The sequence below is a fragment of the Ailuropoda melanoleuca genome, chromosome 7 (genome assembly GCF_002007445.2).
Source record: "Ailuropoda melanoleuca isolate Jingjing chromosome 7, ASM200744v2, whole genome shotgun sequence".
Lineage (NCBI taxonomy): Eukaryota > Metazoa > Chordata > Mammalia > Carnivora > Ursidae > Ailuropoda > Ailuropoda melanoleuca.
The window spans coordinates 38,028,038-38,054,044 of NC_048224.1; the positions used below are offsets into that span (position 1 = coordinate 38,028,038).

At 42.9% G+C, this 26,007-nt stretch overlaps 1 protein-coding gene across 1 annotated transcript in view; it reads left to right on the plus strand.

Annotated features, from left to right (window-relative positions):
- The window catches only part of LOC100480825 (A-kinase anchor protein 2), a 241,415-nt gene that overhangs the window by 108,244 nt on the left and 107,164 nt on the right, over positions 1-26,007 (plus strand). Inside the window, 1 exon segment of the mRNA XM_034664240.1 lies at positions 8,064-8,149. Coding sequence (XP_034520131.1) covers positions 8,064-8,149 — 86 coding nt within the window.

The window sequence follows — 26,007 nt, forward strand, 5'->3', positions numbered from 1 at the left end:
CGCATCTAAGCAGGCTCCATCCACCAAAGCCCCCACAAACAAAAGGGACAGTCTCCTAGCAGTCAGGGACTCTACTGTGTCCTCTGTTCTCTCCTTAAAACCAGGCAATGTAGGTTGTCATCTGGGCTCTATTTCCCCCAATCTGTTCGTGGCTCAGCTATTCTTAAGACATTCCAGCTGTCCAATCAGTATGACCTTGGGTGGTGGTAAGGAAGGTGCCTAGGAAAAGAGGGTACCTCCCTTACCACCTAGAGGCTGAGGACATTGTAGAGGAGCTTTCTATCCTGATGAGAAAGCTGCTCAGTTGGCTTGAGGCCCCTTCCAATTCCAATTCAATTTGGGGAACATTTAATGAGCCCCTGCTACATGCCGGCCCTCACTGGGCTGACTGAGAGTGAGGTGAGCCTGGATGGGGCTGGTGAATGCACGGCCCTGTCTTCAAAGTACTCAGCATCCTTAGGGCGCCTGGCTGGCTCAGTCGGTGGAGTGTGCAGCTCTTGATCTCGGGGTTGTGAGTTCAAGGCCCACGGTGGGTGCAGAGAGTACTCAGAGTGCTCGGAGTCCTACCACCCAGATGTTTTATGTCTGGTGACTACACCTCCATCTGCTCCCTATCTCTGGGTTTGCAGGCAAGTGACTAGGGCCACCGGGCCTTGCCTGGCTTGGGAGGACAGGACCAATGACAGCCTGTTTGTTTCTTTAGCATCTAGAGTGAATTAGCACAGCAGTGGTGCTATTTCTAATGCCTTCCGCACCCTTTCCTTCAGCGTCCCCCGTCCTCCTTGGAGCACTCTCTGCCCTCACCCCACACCCCACTCTGAAGCTTGCATCCCTCCAACCTGGCTGCCCAAAACTCACACTTCTCATTTAACCGACACCTGGGGAGGCTAACTGGGTATCGGGCCACATCCCTGCCCACAAGTGCTTACAAGCCAGTTGATAGGGGCCCTCTCAGGCATCATTGATGAGTCAATACTGTCAGCCAGCACACTTAAGGGCTTTCCCTGCTCCGTCCCCAATGAGTGCCCTAAAAATTGGGACTAATGATCAGGGCTGTGAGTTCACCGTGGAGGGAGAAGGTGGTGATGTCACTCTGGACACCTCACCAGGGAGCTGACATTAGAAAGCAAGGCTGAGTACTGGCATCACCTGTGTATTTAACTTCTATGAATTCAAGTGTATATTTCTAGGGAAAATAATGAGAGAAAAATAGACATTTAAAAAATATCAGGGGGGTGCCTGGGTGGCACAGTGGTTGAGCGTCTGCCTTCGGCTCAGGGCGTGATCCTGGTGTTATGGGATCGAGCCCCACATCGGGCTCCTCCGCTATGAGCCTGCTTCTTCCTCTCCCACTCCCCCTGCTTGTGTTCCCTCTCTCGCTGGCTGTCTCTGTCTCTGTCAAATAAATAAATAAAATCTTTAAAAAAAAATATCAGGGATTCTGCTGACATTCCAACCTATGTGCCTGTCCTTCAGACCCTACTATTTGCTTGTCTGATAGCCATCAACTTGTCCCCTTCTTTCTTGCTGCCCAAGATCCTGTTTTGTTCCTTTGTTCATTCTTCAAGTGGCTGTGTGCTAAGAAAATGCTGACCCAGGGGAGGCCTGACCCAGGGGGTAAACCCTGATTAATTAGCCCCAAGCCAATTTTGAGAATTCCATTCGCTTTCTCGACAACCGGTTTAGAGATCAACTAATGCTACGTGTTTGACCAGTGAGACTTCGGGTGTGTGGGGAGGGTGCATTTGTGGAAGTGTATTTACTCCTCCCTTTTCCTGCCTCTGGTTGTTTTCATGACACATGGGACTGCTATGTCCATCTCAGGACCGTGGAAGAAAATCAAGAGAATGGCAGAGAGGTCAGACTGGGACCAAGAGGCCCTGAGGCCATGGAGCCATTGAATCCACCAACCACCTCTGATGCCACACTACCTTGGGACTTCTTGTTCCATGAGTCACTCAATCCTCTGTTGTTTAGTTATCTATTAAGCAGGCTTTCTGTTACCTGCAACCCAAAGCACTCTGAATGGTACACCCCAGCGTGAGGATGACAAAGCAGGTGTGACTCTGCTGTCCCACAGCTGGTCTCTCCTTCTATCTCTCAGTCTGAGCATCTCCAAACCCTGAGAAATTCTACAGTTTCCAGATCTGTATTTTTTGTACCACACAATCCTTGGCGCAAGCCAACAGCATCATCTGATACTTAACGAAGGAAACGGACTGTTCCAAAGCTGGAACAAAATGCGCTCTGTTGGGTTTTCTGAAGTGTGGTGCTATTTTGGACTGTATGGGAGATTTGAGGAATTTTCAAGAGCAGTTTTGACTGTGCAGGATGAGGGCTTTTGTCTTCAGGACATAAATCCTTCACAAGACGCAACTAACCTATGCAATAAGCACTGAGCATGATGGAAACACGGGGGCTCCAAAAAAGTAGAAAGTATGGATCATTATAGCCTGGTTGAGGAGACAAAATTTAAATGGCAAGATTGATTTAGGGAATAGAACACAGATTTACCTAAAGAACTCTTTGTGATGAGAGCTGGAAGTTGATGGGAAAAGCAAGTCTGGAAGAGCTCCTTCCTCTCCTTAGGCTGGGCAAGGTTCTGCAACTATAATAAACAACTCCCAATTCCCATGTCTTAAAACAATAAAGGTTTAGTTCTCACCCATCCTACGTGGCCACTGTGGGTTGGCTGTGTCTCTGCTTTGTGTTATCATCACTCTGGGACTCAGGCTAACAGAATCACACTATCTAGAATATTACCATTCACTGTGGTAGAGGAGAGGGTGCACTGGAGGGTCCTGCATCGATTACATGCTCCAGCCTAAAGTGATGGATGCCACTGCTACCCGCACTCATCAGCCAGAGCTAGTCACAGGACCACCAATTCTAGGGAGGCCAGGAACTGAAATTCTGTCATGTGTCCACAAGAGGAAGGAACTGGAAATATTTGGTGAGCAGCACTAATGACCCACTTTTCCAACGATCTATCTAAAATCTGTGTAGACAGATGAGCTATAGCAAAGGTCCACTCTCTTGCACCCAAGGGTCCGTATTGACTTGTCTTTCTTTCTTACTCTGCTTTCACCTAGCAACGCACAGTGGTCTCAGGGGTCTAGGTATAGCTAGCACCCACCTGTATGGTACTACCCTCTTCCTTGAGGTCTCTGACTTTGCATTTTTACTTTCATTTATTTTTTAGTACTCACCAGAATCAGAAATAAGGAAATTGCCAAGTATTCTCTGCAGTTCCATTGGCTGCTTCCCCAACAAGCCTTCTTAGCAGCTCCTCCTCTTCTTCGATCAGGCTAGTCCTGTCTCTCTTTGCTCAAACACAAAACCATGTTGTCTACAGGTTACTATACTCAAGCCCTCATGGCTACCCTCCTATCAGCGCAAATCCCTCACCTTACAGATCCGCCTGTGTGCCCTTGGCTTCTCTGGCCAGGCCCGGAGCTCCGCCTCCTTCCTTCCGCTTGCTCTTCCCTGTCAACTGCACGTGTGCTACCCAACAGAAATCAAAGAGAGGGGCCATGCCAGTTAGTAGAGAGCATCGTGTGCGTGGAGACCAGACACGTGAGTGCTAAGGAACTGGAAACTCGGGCTAACAGATCTCTTCATCTGACTGTGCGGCTAAGTGAGGAGAACTATAAAAAGCAACAATTGGTTGGCTGATTTTACTTATTCCTGAAAGATTTTTGTACAACTGTCCCTGATGGGGGACTTACAAGCATACCTCAGCTACAAGTAGACAGGTCTCAATTTTTCCCTCTACTGGGAAATGCAAACCTGTTCTCTTCTGGGAGAAAGATGTTATTTTAATCTAGGGATTATAGAAATAATATAAACTATAGTCTCTCTTCTCTAAGAAATTATAAATAAGAGTTTGAGTAAAGGAAAAGGGGATATAAGAGAAAAAAGGTAATTCAGATGTAGAGTGTATAGAAATACAATAAGTAAAGTAGTGTGTGTGTGTGTATTTATCAATTATCAAAATTCTTAGGTCAAATTCTTTATATCGTTTCTTTCCCTGAAATCAGAGGTGATGGAGCTTACATAACTGACTAATAATAGAAATACATCAGTCTGGAATGTGTTCTTTTGCAGTTATACATCTCACCTGTTAAATGTTTGTGCTATTGTTATAAATACTGACCTTGGTTGAGTGGAAATTCATCTCAGGAACTTAGACGTGAAAGCAGATGCTCACAGTCATTGATAAAATCCTAGAGTGGAAGAATGTCAAATGAGCTTTCTGAGCTATCCTCCCGCCTACTTGTGGGGCAGTGCATTTATGTGTCGGTGGTATGGAAATCACCACTGCAGAAATAGAAGTCGCGTTTTTACAGGTATGAGCATCCTCCTGTTAGAAGTGTCGATCATCTTGCTTCTCTAAGTCCTCAGGATGAGAGGGTCTGCTGCCCTTTGGTGTTCAAATAAAATTGACCCAAGGCTCTGTTGTGTATATTTGGGTCTAATACCCTGTCCCAGATTCTTATCATCTTGCCCTCCTCAGATTCCACTTTCGCAGGGAGCTCCTATGTGCACATGGCCATTCTCTTCTCTCCGGCCTGAGGTCCTCATTCTGTTTCCACCAACACAAGACAGTTGTGTAGAACAGATCTCCACTCAAGATATGAGACTAAGGGGAGCATTATGTCATGAGACAGCATGATAAAAAAATTAAAATTGGTATGTAAACATCATGGTTCTCAAAAGTCCACTTCATTGCCCTTGGAAAGTTCTTACTGCCAATTCTCATGCCAACTTCATTCAGGTTCTCTCCTTCTTCTAAATGGACCTCTTCTTTTTTCTCCTACTTCTGTGATGTGGGACCCATCATATCCAAAACTCCGTTTTCTCCATGGAAGGAATTTTGCCTCTAGCTTTTAAAATAACATTTTCCTGTCCTCACAACTTGTTATTAGGATTAATAACATTTTTAAATCAAAATGTTAGGTCTATTTTCTCTCACTCTTGTCATGAAATGATGGGTTATCTAATTCAAACTGTTTCCTTGGGGTGCCTGGCTGGCTCAGTTGGTAGAGCGTCCAACTCTTGATCTCAGTGTAGTGAGTTCAAGCCCCACGTTGGGTATAAAAATTACTTTAGATACAAACCAAAAAAAGTGTATTCTTGATTGCAGGCTAAAATTTTGAGAATACATATATATTTGTCTCATGTCTCTTTCTTATGGCCATATATCCTTAAATAAAGATTGTATTGCTTATGAAAGGATTGTAGAAGAGAAAAGATTCTTCCCCACATGGTATAATATATAGAGATATGGGGGCACCTGGCTGGCTCAGTCGCTAGAACATGTAATTCCTGATCTCAGGGTAGAGAGTTCAAGCTGCACATTAGGCATAGAGCTTACTTTTAAAAAAAAGTGTATATATATAATATATATATAATACATATATATATTATATATATACTATATATATATAATATATATATAATACATATATATATTATATATATACTATATATAATATATATAATACATATATATTATATATATACTATATATATATATATATATATATAAAGAGAGAGCTGGGAATCAATACTTGTAACTGAAATTTCTGTGCAAAAAAGGGAATTACATTTGCATGAAGATAAATGTGCTTTATCCAAAATGACTTTCATGTACAATTTTGTTTACAGATTGTATCTATTAGTTACTATTACAATAATGTTGCTTGACATATCATCCCCAAACTCAATAGCTTTCATTGTCTTGCATGTGCAGCTTGGCTGATCGAGACTTGTCTTAGCTCCAGGTGCTGATGGGGTCCAGGTCTGCTCCCCATGACTCTCAGTCCCTTGCAGGCCAGCTGGAGCATGTCCTTTTCATGCTATAGCAGAAATGCAAGAGGGCAAGCATCACCACACAAGCCCGTTTCAGACCTTTGATTGTGTTGTGTCCACTAACATCCCACTGGCCACAGGAAACATCAGTGGGACAGGGAAGAAAATTTCTCCCACAGTGGGAAAGGAGGGGAATGAATATTTACTGAATGATAATTCAAACTATTCCATAAAGTAAATATCATATTACTGTCCATCATGTCCAACATCTGTGTCTCTCTGGCAGCCCGATCCAACAGGGGCCAACGGTGGCTTAAACCAGGGGGTGCTATTAGTCTGTTGAATGCAAGATGTATCAGGGAAATAATCCATTCATGTAGGAGCAAAGATTGCTCTCCCAGAAGCATGCATTTAACAAAAAGCTGACAACCTCCTTGTAGCAATTTCCCTAGAGGAAACTATAGGGCAGTTCACCAAACTGGCCCAATTTCTACAACCTAGTGAGAGACAACTATTTGCATCTTGCAATAAATTGAGTGCATGGATCTTGAGTAATCCATTGTGCATATGTCCTGTGAAATGAGGCTCTCAGGGATCCAGAATATAAAACAATGTAATTGATGCTAAAATACTAAAATTGAATTAATTTCATATTAGTTTCTTAAAAGTGTCATGCAAAAATTGTTTCTGTTTCACCATCTGGTTTGTCCATTTGGTCTTTACGGAAATGCTGGAGTATAACAATCTTTCTTGTACGTGTCTCTGGTTTCTTGGTTTAGGACAGAAGCTGGTAAAATATCTTTAAAAAAAATTATTATGCCATGTTTATGGCATTAATACAAATTGACACAAAAATCATTACAATACCATACCAACTCAGTGGGTAATTATAGAATCAGTTAAATGAAAAATCTGAATATTGCTTAGCAAAATGTTTTTTTATCGTGGTAAAATATACATAATATAAAATTTGCGTTGTAACCAGTTTTAAGTATACGGTTCTGGGCATTAAATACATTCACGATGTGGTGCCACCACCATCACTATCCATCTGGTCTAGTGCATCTTATGGGCCAAATCTGGCCCAGTGCCTGTTTTTGTAAATAAAGTTTTATTGGAGCTCAGCCATGCCCATATGTTCGCTGTTGGCTGTTTATGTGTTGTCCCTTTTGCTCTACAATGGCAGCTTGAGAAGTTGCAACAGAAATGTCATGACCACAGAGCCTAATATATTTACTGTGTGGCACAGAAAACATTTGCCAATCCTGACTTAACATAATGCTAAATAATTGAAATTTTTGATTTTGGGCTATTCACAGAGGTCCAGGATGAATATTGTCGTTGAGTTACCCTTAGACAAAATTATTTGCTAAGGAAATCAACAATGTAAGCAAATACTGCACAGCTAATTGTAACCTATATAAGAAAACAATCTTTTTAATACTTTAGGCTGTGAGCATTCGTATCCCAGCAAGCAGTTATTATACCAACTATAAAATTTGTATCTACTGGTTAAAGTCGTCCTTAAAAACTCTACTATTACTTTTTTAGCTTTTAAGAAGATGACTTTAACTGCAATAAATGTGTTTTTAAAAATATACTTGTCATTACTTCAAACTTTTCTCTAACTTAGAGCATTCCACCTCAATTCACACACATAATTGCATCTGACCCGGTGTAGTTTGGCTATATTGTGTTCATGGGTATTTCTGAACACCAACCCCGGATCTCCTTTTTGAGGTGAAGAGAGTAAAACCTTGTATCTTGCCATGTGTCTATTCTGGGAGATCATCTGAGAGCTTAAGAAAAAAGGAACACTAACCTTTATCAAGACTTGGAGAGAAAACATACATAGATTCTAAAAGTGAATATAAACTCTTAGTCACTTCCCGTGTGTGTATAGAATCTAGGGCAGTGGGTAATCTGGAGGTGGTTCCACTGGGTGTTGAATAGATTCAGATGTGTGTGTTTCTGTGTCCTGGGATTCATTTTAAGTCCCCAATAAGACCTCAGTATGAGGGCTGGATTCTGGAAGGGTTCATTCTAAAACAAAGGAGGTATTGACCGGCCACACTTTTGAAAAGATGCTTTCCCAGTAAGTGCCCAGAGGGTAAACTGTGGTGCAACATTGGTTTCCTTGATAACACACACGGCATTGGAATCTGCAGAACGTCGGTGAGGTGTCTATGCATGCCCGTGGAATGCACTTGGCTCAAATGGCACTTTTGTTTTTGTTTTTATTTTTTCAGGGGTCGGGTGGGAGAGTATGCTGCTAAAGGGAGATGAGGCAGCCTCGGATGCCACAGAAACACCCAGCGCAGACATGACTGTCAAGGTAAGAGATCGCTTCTTTAGTTCGGTTCTCGAAGCACATCCCTAGAGGAAAATGGGCCCCTGGCAGACTACGAGGGGCCAAATGAGCACTGCCCCTCAACCCTGCTGGGATTCTCTCTCTATTCCCTGGAGCCTCAATGAGGCCTCCAGACATAAGACTTTCTGAAATTTGGCATCTGGATTAGGAAACCACCTGAAAGCTAGAATCCAAGATGTGAATTCCCATGGGCTGGTTGCAGGGTCTCCGGTGAACCCCTGCGTGTAGTTTGTCTGTGAGTGGGAACCCCATGGGCACAGTGGAGCCAATCTGAACATTCTGAGCTGAGAAACTGGGGCCCCACTGCGCATTGTGAAGAAAGGTCAGAGAGGCAAAAGGAGCCTTGATCCTGACTCAAGATTTCCAGTGATGTCAGTGGGAAGGGAGCACGTGGCCCACTCCAGCTGGAACACCAGTGGCCAAAAGTTTACAAAATGAGTCATCTGGAAATCAACCTAATTATCACTGTTCAAATTAAATGCTTGAATTTATAATCATTGCCCAGATTAAGGAATCCATAACAAAATTTACTAGACTCAACCACTTCCCCTCTATTAATAGATTAGACACAAAGGAAGGGTTCTTCCTTCTTGAAATTCTGTTTATGATTCACTTAACAGAGGCTGAGAGTAGGAGGGCTTTCTAACATTTTTGTTTGAATGATTAGAATTTAAATACATGCCACTTATGAATTTTTCTTTGCAAAACAAAAAGCAGTGTCCCCCCTTTTTTTCTCAGCTCTAGGCCCAACATGGGGCTTGAACTCATGACTCCAAGATTTAAAGTCACACACTCCACTGACTGAGGCACCCAGGTGCCGCAAGTAGTGTCCCTTTTTGTACTGAGATACACCTAGATATATTTCAGTCCTGGATGTATTAGTAGAGGTTATACAAAAGAATATACAGGATGAATTTATTCAAGCTTTTGTTTGTAATGTGGAGGCTGGACTTGTGTTATCTATGTTTCAAATGCTAGAGAAAGCAAACAAAAACGCCACAGTGAAATTAAATGAAAGATGGGATAGTAGCCTGATTGGTCAAAAAAAAGTCAACTAATCTAAGCAATAACTATCCAGTACTGAAAGTTCATTTGCTTATAATTATGTTACTGTATTTAGCAGAATTTGCAAGACAATGATGCAGATTCATGGTGTATTAGTGTTTCACTGGCTATTATTGCAACGACAGAAGTTTGTATCTATGGCCCCATTGGGCAGAGAAGGAGAGGTGGGTGAACTGATGGATTTAGATCCGCCATTTTGAATCTGTCATCTTTTTAAGAATCTGTTTCTGAGCTGTGTTGCTAATATAGCTGCAGGTGTAGCACAGACATTTAAATGATCAGAAAGGCTAGAGTTTGTTTTATAAAAGCAAATGGCATATTCTGATAGAAGCAAGTCTTGTCCAAGTCCCATTTTATGAGGTTGCTACTTAATCAGTCTGCTGACCCTTGGAACCAGGATCTTGACCAAAGTTGTAGTAGGGTCTAGCAAGTGTAGATCTCATTCTTGATCTCTCTTTCTTTTCTCTTTTAATGAATAGCTGGGAATGTTTAACAGAGGATTTTTAGTTCTTAAGAACTGAACCCACTCTGAAGAATGGACACTATACACTTTAAAAAGTTAACCAGAATAGAAGTATATTTAAATACACCAATCAATTTCTACAAATATTATTAAGTTCCTCTATTAATCCAGTCTCTTCTCACTAAGGAATTTGTGAAACCTCTGGTGGATATAACTTAAGGAACTACTTCTGTTTAGATATTCTCCTTCGGTTTTCCCAATTATGCAGCAATCACTAATTTTTCCCCTTTGCTTATTACTGTGATTCCCACCCCACACTGCTTCATGTATCCATCGTGCCCTTACACCTATCCTAAAGTACTGCTGTTTCCCTGTGTCTGTAAGTGCCCGATGTTCATTGATTAACTACAGATTCCTCATCATATATCTATGTATGTACAGCTATTACCGTTTCTAATAGCTATTTCACATATCCTTGCAATATCAGCTATTCCTGCCTTCTGCCCTGGGAAAACAAGCTATTCTATTAAAACTAATTACAATAAAACTTAATTCATTGACACTTGCCAATGGGACTATCAGGAGAAATCACTAAAATAGTTTGGTACCCTCCATACTGCTCTTCTTATAATAGACAGATCTTAGTGCTTAGAAATTTTCTTCCTGAAAATGGTGCAAATTTTTTTTTTGCAATGTCACAGTTGTCTGAATGTGGTTTTGTCTACTACATGTAGCCTTTTAATACCGTGTCTTATTTTGAAATGATGAAGTCATGCTTCTAAAAATATACATGACTCAGAGGAGTAAATTCATTCATAAATAAACATCTGTTATTCTGAGGAACATTGAACTAAGAGCATTTATATTAAAACACCCTCTAAATACACCAGTGTGGGTAAGAGCATCATATGGGCCTACTCAACAATTTGGAATCACTTAGTGTAGTAGGGTGAATTGTGGGCAAATGAGCACTGCCCCTCAACCCTGCTGGGGTTCCTTCCCCCCTGGAAAAGAGATATCTAAGTCCTGCACCGTGGTGCTTGTGAATATGACCTCTTTTTGGAGAAAGGGCTTTTGTAATGTAATTAAGTTAAGAATCTCTAGATGAGATCACCCTGGATTAACCCAGTGGGACCTAAGTCCAATGATACATGTCCTTACAAGAGACAGAAGGAGAGGAAACACACCTGGGAAAGAAGGTCCCATAAACAGACGGAGGCAGAAATTGGAATACGTGCAGGCCCAAACCAAGACTACACAGAGCCACTGGAAGCTGGAAGAGGCAGGGAAGGATTGTCCCCTAGAACCTTCAGAGGGAGCACAGCCCTGCCAATGCCTTGATTTTAAACGTCTCGCCCCAACATTGAGAGAGATTCAATTTCTGTTTTAAGCCACCAAGTTTGTGGTAATTTGTTACGGCAAGCCCTAGGAAACTAATGCACTCAGATCTACCAGAAACTGTACCAACTTTTCATGAGTGCCAGTGCCATAGATGCCAAAAACCCGTATGCTACACACCCATCACTGTTTTCTTAGTATACTATGTTCAGCTTTTTTTTTTATTGAAGTATAAGTTGACACAATGTTACATTCCTTTCAGGTGCACAATATAGTGATTTGACAAGTCTAAATGTTATGCTGTCTATGCTCGTAAGGGTAGCTACCATCTGTTACCATACAACAGTATTACAGTATCGTTGACTATATTCCTTATGCTGTTTGTTTTTTTATTGCTTTTTACACTACTGATGATGATTCTCACAGTCATACAAGTTTTAGAAAATACTGATCCATGCCTTTTTTTTTTTTTTAAAGATTTTATTTATTTATTTGACAGAGATGCAGCCAGCGAGAGAGGGAACACAAGCAGGGGGAGTGGGAGAGGAAGAAGCAGGCTCGCAGCAGAGGAGCCTGATGTGGGGCTTGATCCCACAACGCCGGGATCACGCCCTGAGCCGAAGGCAGATTCCCAACCGCTGTGCCACCCAGGCGCCCCCCATGCCTTTTTTTTTAATGAATTTCTAGGCAAGCAGCAAAGCAGAGTAAGATATAATTAGAAGCTATCCTAAAGTATAACTATTCTTGTGTCCTAGTGGACAGACACAGGCTGAAATAGGTTAGTGGTTCTCTTGAAACAAGAACAGGTAAAAACAACTTTTAAAAAGTGAACATAGTAGGGGCACCTGGCTGGCTCAGTTGGAAAAGCATGCGACTCTTGATCTCAGGAACGTGAGTTCAAGCCCAACATTAGATGTAGAGATTGCTTAAATAAAGACACTTAAAAAAAAGTGATCGTAATATATCCAAGTGTCCATCTAATAGATGAATGGATACGTTCATTATAAATTATCCCTGTGACATTCATTCCATAGCTGGCAGTCTGTGCCCCCACTCCCCTGCACCCATTTTGCCCGTCCCCCCACCCCTTCCCCTCTGGCAACCATCAGTCTGTTCTCTGTATTTATGGGTCTCTTTCTGCTTTGTTTTTTGTTCATTTGTTTTGTTTTTTAGATTCTACACATAAGTGAAATCACATGGCATTTGTCTTTCTCTGACTTATTTCACTTAGCATAACACCTCCTAGGTCCATCCATGTTGTCACAAATGGCAAGATCTCATCCTTTTTTATGGCTGAGTAATATTCCATTATATACATATATATGCCACATCTTCTTTTTCCGTTCTTTTATCAATGGACACTTTCCACTGTTCACTAGAAGAAAAGGGCACTCATATTTCAGAAGAGCTTCATTTCCTTATTCTGTTTTGCTGCTTGTCTAGACATTGGCTTTTTAGAAAAGGGATGGATCAGTATTTTCTAAAACTTGCATGACTCTGAGAATCACCTGCAGCAGTGTATTAAAAAAAACAACAGTAAAAATACAGCTTCCCAGGCGGCTTCTTTCAAAATTCAAATTCAGAAGATCTGGGTTTGAGAATTAGCATTTTTAAGGAGTGCTCCAGGTGACTATGGTGGTCAGTTTGGGAAAACATTGTCTCCGCATACAACTAACGCAAGGTCAGGTGTGGCCACGTGAGCCCTGTCACTGCTCCTGGTTCTCCAGTTTCCAACTAGCCTGAGAAAGAACTTCCCTGTTCAAAACCCTTTGATTCCTTGGGGTGCCTGGGTGGCACAGTGGTTAAGCATCTGCCTTCGGCTCAGGGCGTGATCCTGGCGTTATGGGATCGAGCCCCACATCAGGCTCTTCTGCTATGAGCCTGCTTCTTCCTCTCCCACTCCCCCTGCTTGTGTTCCCTTTCTTGCTGGCTGTCTCTATCTCTGCCGAATAAATAAATAAAATCTTAAAAAAAAAAAAAAACAAACCTTTGATTCCATTCCTTTCCTTTTGAACACTGATCAAGGCTCAGGTGTCTCCTCCGGCTTTCCAGATTTCCTTCCCCTAAGTGCAATTTCGTTTCCAGCCTTGTCTTCCACCATGTCTCTTTCTGTATCCATCCTTGCCTTCTCTACCCAGACCATTTGTAGCCACAGTGATCCTTTCAAAAGGCCAACCTGATACCATCCCTCCACTCAAGCCTTGCTGGCCTTCCCATTGCCCTGAGCACTTAAACCAATCTTGGGCAGGTGCTCTGCTGTTTAAAACCCCATGGCTTTTATTCAAGGCTTCCTTGGTCTTCCTCCTCTCCTTCCCTCTCTCTCCCAACATGGATCACTTCTCCCTGTATTCCAGTCTTTGGCTCAAATATTATCTCCTCAAACAGCACGACTTTCTGACTAGTCTGGATGGTCACATGCTTTCACTGAACCTAGTACTTCTCCTAGCCAGTCACATAAATAGCCACAGATATCAGTGTGTAACATCGGGTCTCCCATCCTGGAATGTAGCTTCCGTAGGGCATGCATCCCCAGCCTCTGGCGGACTGTCCAGCACGTGTGCAACTGTCGGTATTTGTTGAATGAACAAATGAAGATCAGTCTTCATCTAGACTGATCAGGGTGGACCGCTGGCCTTCCCCAAACTTAGTCCTCATGTTCTCACCTCAGGGTCTTTCTCTTGAGGCTCCCCTCCTGCTTTCCCCTCATATGCCATTTTCCTCAGTGTTTTGTTTTTCACTTGCTAGAGCCTCTAAATTACAGCTCAGTTTTTACCATTCCTTTTTTTTAAAACACAACTTAATTGAGGTATATAATTTACATACCACAAAATTCACACTTTTAAGTGTATGATTTCACAATTTTTAAAACAAGATTTTATTTGTTTTAGAGAGAGAGAGCTCACGCATGTGTGTATGCGTGCGCAGGCGGGGGGAGGGGCAGAGGGAGAGGGAAAGAGAATCTCAAGCAGATTCCCTGCCAAGTGCGGAGCCCAATGTAGGGTTCCATCTCAGGACCCTGAGACCATGACCTGAGCCAAAACCAAGAGTCAGATGCTTAACCGACTGAGCCACCCAGGCGTCCCTAATTTAACAATTTTTAAATTTACCGGCCATCACCATCACCCAATTTCATAACATGTCATCACTTCCGTAAGATCCCACATGCCCTATGAGAGATAATCTCCATTCCCACCACAGTCCCAAGCAAAAGCTTGCATATTTTCTGTTTCTGTAGATTTACCTGTTCTGGACATTTCACATACATGGAATCAAATAACACGCAGTCTTTCGTGTGTTTGTTTCCGCTTAGCATGGTGGTGTTTTTGAAATTGATCCATGTCGTATCCTCAACCAGTAGTTCATTTCCTTTGACACTGACTAGTATTCCATTTAATGGGTATGTCAGTGTTTTGCTTTGTTTCTGAGCCCTTTCACAAGCTGATGGACTTTGCTCTTGTTTCCACTTTTTGCCTATTGTGAATCATGGGGCTGTGAATATTCACGTGTGAGTCTTTGCGTGGACATATGTTTTCATATGTTGTGGCTGTGGCCGTGGGAGTGGAATTGCTGGGTCATGCGGTAAATGTATGTTTAACTTTGTGAGGAACTGTCAGGTTGTTTTCCCAAGTGGCTGCACCATTTTACACTCCCCCCAGCCGTGGATAAGGGGTCTACTTTTTCCACATCCTAGTCACCACTTTTGTCTGTGTTTTGATTGTAACCATCCTAGTGGGTGTCAGGTGGTATTTCACCCTGGTTTGCATTTCCCCAGGGGTGATGATGCTGAGTATCTTTTCATGTGCTTATTGGCCATTTGTATGCAGTTAAGTTTTTAATGGCTTGATTGCCTTTATTCTCTAAAGGGTGGGCTCTGTTAGTAAATTCTCCACTGCACACAGCCCCCTCTCATTCAAGTGCTCAATGTTTTCCCAGGGAGGGACCCTCTTTCTGACTGGGGGGGTGGGTAAGGGGAACGCGGGGTGGGGGGGGCTCAACTCATTTTTCCTCTTAAGCATCACTGCGGTCAGCCACTCAGCCACACCACTGCCCTGGGTAGGGGTGTGGGGCAGACTCATCAGACTCTTTTCTTTCCACTTCTTTTCCTTTCTTTTCTTTCTCTCTCACTTTTCTGCCTGCTTATCTTCTCCTCACATCTCAGCTTTTTTAAAAAAAATTAATGATCTTTATTAGTGTATCGATTTTTTTATTGTGGTAAAACATACATAACAGAATTTACCCCTTTAACCATTTCTTTTTTTTTTTTTTAAAGATTTTATTTATTTACTTGACAGAGATAGAGACAGCCAGCGAGAGAGGGAACACAAGCAAGGGGAGTGGGAGAGGAAGAAGCAGGCTCATAGCACAGGAGCCTGATGTGGGGCTCGATCCCATAACGCCGGGATCACGCCCTGAGCCGAAGGCAGATGCTTAACCGCTGTGCCACCCAGGCGCCCCCCTTTAACCATTTCTAAGTGTGCAGTTCTGTAGCGTTATGTCATTCATACTGTTCTGCAACCGTCCCTACCCTCCATCTCCAGAACGTTTTCATCATCTCAAACTGAGACTCTGTATCCATTAAAAAGGAATTCCCCTTTTCCTCCTCCCTCCAGCTCCAGGCAACCACCTCAGTGTTACCTTATACATATAATAATATCTCCTTGTCTTCTCGAAGGGAATTTAAGTACATCCTGTTAATTCTAAAAAGCCAGTAAAATGGCTAAATTCCAACCTAGCATTTTCTTATCTGTGGACAAGGCAAGCTAGAAACGCAGACGCTTTACGGACGTGTAAGAGTAGCGTTGCAAATAAAGGCACTAGGAAAGTGCTTAATGCTAGATTTTAAATGAATTTGCTGGTTACAGGCCTTCCTTTCTTCTATGGAGTAAACTATCCAGTGCCAACATCCTGGAAGTGTCTTGGCTTTATTCAGCTGGGTGCATTGCTGGGAGCCAGAAATTGCACCTGTTGGGCTATGTGCTGTTTTCTTGAATTTTGTTTGTTTGATGACTGTTCAAAACTACCTCAGTCCTGTTGGAACTCTTTCAATCTATGTTAAAGAACTATCTTCTGAGTAGAAAGCATGTGACTTGGCTGCCATTTTAATCAAATATGTACACCAACTAAATCCCAAGTGCCATCTGTACCTTGCCCTCTGTTCCATCTAAAGATACTAAAAACTTAAGTATTTGCAAAAAAGAGCACAGAAAATTCTAGCACAGCAGAATTTTTTTTAAAAAGAAGGCTTGTACTTATTTACATTATTAAAAGGTAAACTGAGACATATTAAAAATTTTAAGAGTTTATACTAAATCAGAAGTGGTTAGCAAAGCTCCAAAGAAAGGAACACAGGGAGAGATTTTTATAGAGAAAAGGCAGAAGCAAAGAAAGGAAAATATCGATTGCTTATAGCTTAAAGCCTTGTTGGCTCTTGTGATTGGCTGTCCATAGTGTTTTGATTTTATAACCTTGAAACACTTACAGGCTTAGATTTTGGTTTGCTTACATAGACGGCCATGGCAATAGAGCCACCTCGGTCTAATTAATTTAACAACATATACAATATTTCTCCCTTGTGCTTAGGCAAGAAACAAGATGAGTACCATTGAGGCAGGTTGGAGATTCTGACTGTAAAACCATTTAAAAAGGGGCATGTTTCCTAATCAAGGATGTGGCAAAGCAACGTTTTAAAAAAAAAAACAAAGAAGGATATTGCTTCTCTATATGTAAAATTTACCACTGGGGGAGAGATTGTTCTGGAAGGGCAGATGTTCTCCGTTACAAAAGGGGGAAAGCATTTAGAATCTTCCGGTGATGAATAGAGGCCACAGGTTACAGCTTTCTTTGGACGTGGCTTTTAAAAAGCCATTCTGCTGAGGGCCTTTTGTTGCCAGCTGTGTGGAGCCACTTGCCCTTTGTATTTGATGATGACGACACGGAGGATTGTTTTGTGTGGGGGACCAGAAGTCATTTCCACATTGTGTCCATACATAAAGATTGCTCTCAATTTGCTTCCTTGCCAAAGGAAATATTTTTATCGTAGATTTTTTCAATCCTTTAAACTATTTCGAGTAGTGAATCTCGGAGAGGGTGGGAGGCATACCAAGACCATAGAGCTACCTTTTCACAATACCCCCTGTTTGAAAATCACTGTCTGGAATTTTGTTTTTAAATATGCATTTTGCATTGTTACCATGTAATGGATGTGAAAGGCCATGCTGTAGACAGTAATAAGCTACATCAAATTGGTTATTATCATTCCTATGTGTTACTCCCTACTTGTCCAATAAAATGAAAGTCGAATAAATGAAATCATAGCCATTGACAGCTCTCCATTATCTATATATAGCTAAGGAATATTCCTGGCAAAGGAAAGATCCGGGTATTTCCTTGCCATTTTATTTCTTCATCATGTTCCCTTGCCAACAATAATAGCTCATATGGATTGAGCATTTGCTATGAGCTCAGTTCTGCGTTAGGCCCTTCCGGGTACCATAATAATATATATTCCTCAAATTGACCCTGAGAGGGAGAGACTCTTATTAACCCCATTTTACAGATGCGGCCACTGGGACACAGTCAAGTTAAATAACTTATCAAAGATCTCAAAGTGAGCATTTGAAGCCAGTAGAAAAAACTCTGCTTAACCTCTCTATTTGAGTATTAATGAATGCAAATTAGTTTTATTATTAGCTAAAGCAGGAGTGCTCTCAGGATGGGACAGGAGTACCTTTGCCAAATAAAATACTGGACACTCAATTAAATTTGAATTTTAGAGAAGTGATGAATAGATTTTTAGTATCAGTGTGTCCCAAATATTGCATGGTACATACTAAGAAATTGTTTATTGGTTACGGAAAATTTAAATTTAACTGGGCATCCTATATTTTCATTTGCTAAGTTTGGCAGTCCTAGTCAGGAGGGGTATTGCAAAGGAAGTGAAGATAATTTCTTAAGGCATTTGATTATTGTTGTTTGGGATTATTTGTGGTTTTGGACCTTTTTTTTTTTTTTTTTTTTTTTTTTTTTTTTTTACTATGACTTCATTCAGGGATAACAATGTGTTATATGAAGCTTTAAATCAGACAGATATACAGTTTCAGTTCACAAAATATACTGATAACCTATCAACAGACCTCTCCTGACTTCTTTTTTTTGTAGAAATAAAGGCTTCCAAACCTGACCCATGTCAAGATCTGTGCCTCATTGTCTTCTCTGTGAAATGAAACTATAGGGAACTCTGTCTGCGGTTTGTTTCTCTTGAATGGATAAAAACCAAAAACCAAAAAACAGCTTTCCCTCAATCTGGGCATGTTATGATTTTTTGAAGCCCATTCTAGAATTTTAATTTTAGCTGGGCTATCAGTGTTGGCCTGATTTCATTTTCTGCAGATAGCTTCATCATCCCAGTTTTTTAAATGTTGATGAAATATTCTTGCACTTCTACCAACTCTATTACTCGGTAAAATTTCCCTCTCTCTGAGTGGTCACCTCCTAAAATAGATGACAGTGGCCTGGATAGTCCAAGCCCAAGTTCTGAAATATTCACAAGTATTTCCTGGATACACCAGTGCATTTCCTCTTATGTTCATTTCTAGCATTCCAGCAGCAGGAACAACAAATGAGGATAAAACTCTGGAAATAGTCTCGGTCTATGTAGGTCAGAGCCCATTTGCAGATAAGCCTGTCCTCTTACGAGGGGCTCATTGGCAAGTACTGAAGTCTATGACTTCCCATAGAATCAAGGCAAGCAAATCAAATGCAGAACCCATTGGTCTTTGGTGCTCTTGGAAAGCTGCCAATCCGGTTCCTGCTTAAGCAGGGGTTTGCCTCTCCTGTTCGTTTATTAATAAATTATCATGAATGTCTGGGAGGGTTTAGAATAGTCACAAGTTATTCTTAAAAAACAAATTATTCACATGGCCATTTACAATAGGCCTTGTCCTTCTGAAACACGTTAGGTATCACAGAGGTCTTATAAATCTGGAGTGTAATTCTTAGGAACATCTGTCAGATTCACAGGCAGAAACACCTTGCTTCATTATACAAGTATTTAAGATTGTTTAAGCGAGCATCTCATGTTGCTCTGGATAAATTAGCAAATGCCTTCCTTTCTATCTCTTTCCTCTACCCATCCCCCAATGGCCTTCCTCCTTGTTTGCTTCTGTTGGGGTGCAAACTTGTTGGTTAACGTGGCAAAAATCATGACATATATGTAAGTTGTATGCAAAGAGAAAAAAACATGCTCAAACGAGGTGATCGATGGGCCAGGAGAGCAGACAGCAAAACACTAACCAGCTCCCATCCCAAGAGCGAGGCTGTTTTGATGTAACTCAAGCCTATTGTTATTGCAACAATCGCTTCTTCAGAAATGAGCCAATGGAGATATGACATTTATTTTAGACTCTTAAGTCTATTTCTGAAAAGGAAAGGGTCCCAGCTGCTGCAATCCCCACTCCCTCTCCCAAAGGGAACTGGGCTGAGCAGGTAGGGTACTGAATCAGCCATCACACTCTCCGAATGCTCATAGACCGGTAAGCTGTTATCTCTAACATGATGAATTTCTAGTCTAGTTCAGTTTAGAAAAATGAATAATAAGAATAATATGCATCATGTTGATAGTGATATTTCTTAAGGAGTATTTCTTTATTCTAATTTATTGAGGACTTTCTATCTGTCAGGCATGGATCTTGGCCCCGGACGCTGAGGGGGATTATAATATTTGATTTTTAACACAACCCCGAGAGATAGGTACTCTGAGTAATTTACAGAGGAAGAAAAGGTACGGAGAGACTAAGTAACTTGTCCAAGGACACAGCCAAGGAGTCTCAGAGCCCAGATCTAACCAGGCAGCCCTTGCTCTTCAGGACCCTGTCACACTGCTTTGCCTGGTAGCACAAAATGACAAGGCTCGTATGCAAATGTATGAAGTAGGTCTCACAGCCCCTGATCCATAAGGGAGCTTTCATGTAGTTCTGTTTGCATTTGTTCTTCAATACCAAGCTGGAGTTTACCTGGTGGGATAAGATTAGACTTTATCCCTGAGATCTGGTTGTTTTTCAGACTTGCCCTTGGGTCCTCATCCTATCAATATTCTGATTACATTTTCGTATCATTCTACTGTGGTGATTCATGAATATGATAAAACAGAACGGCCTCTTCAGTAAATAAGGGAAGCAGGATCCACAGTGAATAAATAGACCTTTCATGGAATCTGGAGAAATTCGGCATCTAGATGTCCCGCGGTGTTTATTAGGAGACCGCTATCCCCGCGATGCCGAGCTTAGGGTGTTTCTTCATTTAGTGTTTCCTATGATACCTGCATTTCTCTGTTGCACAGCATTTGTTAACTTTTAGGTAAAAAATCGATTTATTGAACGTTGTGTTGCATACTTTTATATGAGGTATCCCGTGTTTAAACAGATTGAAACTTTAAGAGTGATCTTTCAAAAATCAAAGCTTATTGAAAGTTGAGAAATAGACAAACATCCATCCACTAAGAGCCACTATTTTTATTATTCTTGATGTGTTTTAAATACGTTGGTTCTTGCAAAGAAAATATGCACAAAACCCAAATATGAAAAAAATTTCCAAGTTTATATGAAGTTTATCCCATGAGTGACAAAGGAAAATCCCTCTTAAGAGAAATTGGTATTGCAAAAGAGGCAGCGAAACTTTTTCTTTCAAATAAAAAATGCATCCTGTTTCTAAGCATTTTTCGTTGTATTTGACAGTTTATTAAAATAAGCCTTTTTCCTCCCTGTGGGCTTCATCAGGCTTTTCTTATCCTGTAATAATCTTGACCCACCTTCCTGTTTCTCTTCTCCTCTCACCCTTCTTCCCTCCCTCCTCTCTCCTTCCTTCCTCCTTCCCTCCTTTCCTCTCTCCCTTCCTTCTTTGCTTCTTTCTTCCCTTCCTAATGTGTCCTCCCCTTCTTTCCCAGCGTGCACTAAGAGCCAGCCACTCTATTACTTGACCTGCGTTATTTCATTTAACACTCATAAGACATTGGGAGGCAGGTACCCTCCTGGTCCTACTTGTACAACAGATGAAGAGATCGATGCTCTGAGGAGTCAAGTGACTTTCCCAAGGTCACAGAATTTGTAAGAGTAGAGTCAGGATTCAGTCCGAAGTCTGTAATATTTCAGACCCCACAGTTTAGTGCTTTCCATGCAATGAGGATGCATTTCTTTAATAATTGGGAAACATTTTTTAAATTTATTTATTTAGGGGGTGGGCAGAGGGAGAGGGAGACAGTCTCAAGCAGACTCAACCCCCGGTGTGGAGCCCATCGTGGGGCCCGTCTCACCGCCCTGAGATCATGACCTGAGCGGAAATCAAGAGTTGGACGACTCACTAACTGAGCCACCCAGGCGCCCCGGAATATTTTAATTAAAATTTAGCAACATGAAAATAGTTATGATCCTTTAGGAGAGGGAATTAGTCAAGAGCTGATCTGATCTAAGACCACTCTGCCTTTTTGGACAGAACATTGGGAACTTACGGAGCACGACTGACACAGATAAATGCTAAGTGGCTAACACCTCCTGTGAATCTAAAAGGTACGTTCTGTGGGCTTTGTGAGCATGACCTCATCCGGCGCTCACCACAGGCTCGTGATACAGATAACTATGTAAGAGTCCTGATTTCAAAGACTGGGAAACTGAGGCACAGGAAGTAATCCGTGGAAGGTCCTGCCTGTGGACCTCCTGCTTGGGGTCCACGAGTGCTCTTCCTTTTCTCAGAAATGTTGAGCTGGTTAACTTCACAAGCAGCCATTCACTTGGAGTTTAGATCCAGAGCAAAGACCGAAAGGTACGCTTTTCTCATGGAGGGAATCAGGAACTTTCAAGCCACACATTTTTTGTGTAAGCCACGTGTCTGAAAGAGCTGTGTTTGTGATTAAGGGAATGAAAGAGAGAAAAATGACACAGGTAATAGGAGGGGAAAAGGAAAGGCCAACCGAATCCAACCGTGGTAAATGGTAGAAATGTAAGGGTCGTTGATCCTTTCATATGAAATACCAAATTCTTCTTGGATTTGCCTTACAGGAAAGTCTAGTTTGTTTGGTGTTTTAAAAATGCATTTTTTTTCTTACCTAAAAGTTTAAGAACTATTTTATTCAACGTGCTTTAAAAGGTTATTTTTGTGAGTTGGTCCTTTGTGTTTAAAAACAAATTTCCTAGAAACCTATTCAAATGGGAACCAGTTAAAAAGAGCATTTTATTGTAATGATTTATGATCAGAATGTTGGTGGATAGAGTGACAGATGCTGAAATCTCCAAGTGGTGAGGGAGGGGAGCTTACTGACAAAGGAGGACAATAGTCTGGAAAAAACAGCAAAAGAACCCCCATTCCCTCTCCAGGTTTGGTGGTCCCAGAGTGAGAGAAAGCACCTGCCTGTTCGCCCGCATCTCCCTAGCACATGCAATGATGCTTTGTACACGGCAGCATGTTAATAGATATCTGTGAAATGGGTGAATGATTGAATAAGAAGGAATTTTAATTTTGGCAAGAGGAACCACTGGAGAGTGGTTTAGGAGGCCAACCCATATACACTGTGGACAGGATGGGGGAGAGGCCGAAGGCAGAGATGCCTGTTAAGAGGCCAGTGAATGGTCCAGGCGAGAAAGGAGGCAGGACTGGATCACGCAGAGGCAGTAGGGACAGTAGGAGAAATGACAGTGGCTGGACCTCGGTGAAGAAGAGGGCAGAGGTGGCCGTGGGGACTGCAAGACCCTCAGCCAGGAAATGCAGGGAAACTGAGGGGCAGGGAGGCACGTACAGAGTTTGGCTGGAATAAATGGGTTTGATGGATACATTAGGGAAGACGTTAAGCTGCAGGTAGGAGTCTATGATACACTCAATAGACTGTCTCTATCCAGGCGAAGGTCAGGATGATGGGGTTGGAGGGAAGAAAATTGTGGTTGGGGAAGAGCAGCCTCGGGGGCAGGCTGAGGAAGAGGCCCTGGAAGGGGAGGAGTTGGACAGACCTGGGCCGGTGAGAAGGGCTTTCTGGGTGAAGGGAAGAGTGTGAGGTGGAAGGGCTTACGGAGCTGGTGGATGCAGGACCGTTGAGTGATCCCCAGGCAGACCAGACAGAAGCAGTAGGTAGTGCTGAGGCTGGAAGAAGAGGGGAGCGGGGCGGGGGGGGCGGACGGTGGGGACGCTGGCTCCGCTCACCTCAGCGCTGCAGGGTCCCTGCTCCGGAATAAGATAGGGCCCACTCCTGTAGGACCCGGGCCCTCTGGATCCAGTGCCTCGAAGTCACCCCCTTCCGAGAGTGGCCACAAACCACAGCACACACGTGTGTCTGTGTGCAGACTTCACTTCCCCGCCCTGTTCAGGCCCACGGCGGTGTCTTCTGCCTGTAAACTCTCACAGAATCTAGAGAATGGCCCGGAGGCATTAACAGAACCCAGAGCAAAACTCCACCCACTGCACAGCCCCCCTGGGTGCCTGGGCTGCCGACATGAAGGTACCACGGCCTCTGCGTCCTGTCCGACCTGACTGCCAAGGCCACCAGACTCGGGCCACAGATCTGACCCTGGCCTTAAAACCCCGGCTTTCCCTCCCTATCCTGTGTAATTCTTGTTGTTTGCCGTTTGCTGTTGGCTTTAGAAACGGTGAAAATAGCAAAGGAAGCAAGCTTACAGCAAAGCACTTCACACTGGACTGGGAGGGAGCAGGCCTGCATGTGAGTCCTGACTTGGACCCGGTCTTGCGGGGGGTTCTATGCAAGTTCTGCCCCCCACCTAGGATTCATCCGCTTCACTCACGACCACTAACGCTGAGCGCTGACCTTGTAGCCGGCCCTGAGCTGACAGCTCTGCACGGGTGATCTCACATGCTCACAGCAGCCAGATATGGTAGGAGTGCCGATCTGCCTTTCACATGTGGGATTCGGAGAGGCGGCTTCCCCAAGTTCACACAGCTAAGAGGGGACGGATCCGGATCCAACCCCAGGCCTCTTGCTCCAGAGACTATATTTCATGGACCCTCGGCTGTACTGTAAAATGAGGGACGTGGCTTGGGTGACAAGTCATGTTTCCCCCCAGCTCTTATTCAATCCTGTCTCTGGCATTTTGATCTGCCCTCCCCCATCCTGAGCAAGGACAGAAAAGGCATAAAATAAAAAAACAGGAGCAGTAACAGTCGTCTACCTAACCACACTGACCTCTTCTTGGTGCCCGCCTATCTTATCTCAGCCAGGCTATGAATTACTGAGCAGTCCAGCCCCGGGTCCCCAGTGCCCGGGCCCAGGGGGCCACAGACTGCTTCGGATACTTGGCGGCTTTACCCACTTCTGTTCTCTGTCGGAATAATAGGCCTTGTAAAGTATTTGAGTGTGCAGTGTCTGCTCCCAAGATTAACCAGGCAGTGGTCTAAAAAGGAAAGGAAAGAGGGAGGGAGGGGAGAAGACAGGAGGCAGGGGGGAGGGAGGGAGGAGAGCAAGTCAGGAGGAAAGGAGGAGGGGAGGGAGCTGTGGAGAAGGCTTGGACCTGAGGGGGTGCGGAGTCTGGGCGGATAATGTGGCTCTGCTTGCTTTCCTTGACTTTATCATGAGCTGTTGTGGCTTGGAAAGTGATTTTGCACTGGCTGCGGTTCTATCCCAACAGAAGCTTTAAACATGCTGTAGAAATAGCGATTAGCATTCTCCATATTTAAAAGATCTTAACACTTTGGAGTCATTGCGGCCACTTAGGTAAGTAAGTAACTTACTCTGTGCATCATAGAAACTTAAAACGCCTTCGCCATATAGTTCATCGTCTTTGGTGAACTCAGCTTAACGCTAGGATAAGGAATTTAATGTGCTCGGTGCCGTAGAAGGAAAAAGCCTACTTTCTCACGGGATCATTCTCGGTACTAAAACATTTGATGTTTTAGACAGAAACTACTGGGAAAACTACCTCTGCGATAACCAGAATTACTTAAGGTGTCGAGATTTAGTCTTTCTCCACCCCTAATATTACCGAAAAGCCTTGCGGTTCTTTCTGTAAGTGAACAAACAGCCTGTACTTAAAAGTTCGGAGGGAAACTTGGGAATTCCTGGGAAAATGTTACAGTCCGATTTTTTAAAAAATAAAAAAACAGGGGCACCTGGGTGGCTCCATCAGTTAAGCGTCTGATTCTTGGTTTTGGCTTGGGTTGTGATCTCAGGGTCATGGGATCGAGCCCCGCGTCAGGCTCCACGCTCAGCACAGAGTCTGCTTGAGATTCTCCCTCTGGCCCTCCTGCTCTCTCTCTCTCTCTCCCAAATAAATAAATCTTTAAAAAAGATAAATAAAAACTAAAAAATAATTCTCTATCTTACCTAAAATTGAAAAGGAATTGAACACCACTGGAAAGGAAGGTCGTTTTGCATTTAAAATACAGCTCATTAATGAGGAGCAAATTGGCGGCGTTTACTCAGTGAAGACTGCCCTGGGCATTGGGGGCACTGTTTCCCAGCATCCTGCGAGCACACTGTGTATAGCTCAGGTATATTGGGCATACTTTCTGTTTTCATGCCATGCTTTAAAAAGTACCTCGTTTCATGCTTTGTCTCCATCAGGGCATGAACTCTGGAATGTTTAGTAAATTTTTTTTTGAAGTAATGTCTCTACCCCACGTGGGGCTTGAACTCATGACCCTGAGACCAAGAAATGCTCTACCTACTAAGCCAGCCAGGTGCCCCTAGAAGATTTTTTAAACGCTTCAGCTGTTAAATGAGATAAAATTTTCAGCCAAGAAACAAAGGAGCTGCACTTTATAGGGTTTTATTGTTGTTAAATACCAAAGTAAGACAGGAGTACTTTCTTGCCATTAGCACATGAGATTCGAGGCCTCTGGAACTGAGGATGTGGGACCCACAGTTGTCCCACGCAGCCATCAGCGCCTTCTCGCTTCCCTTACCAAGGGACTCTGTCCTCTGTGCCGTCTTCCTTCTCCCCCCTGCCTTTCCCCTCCACCAATAGAG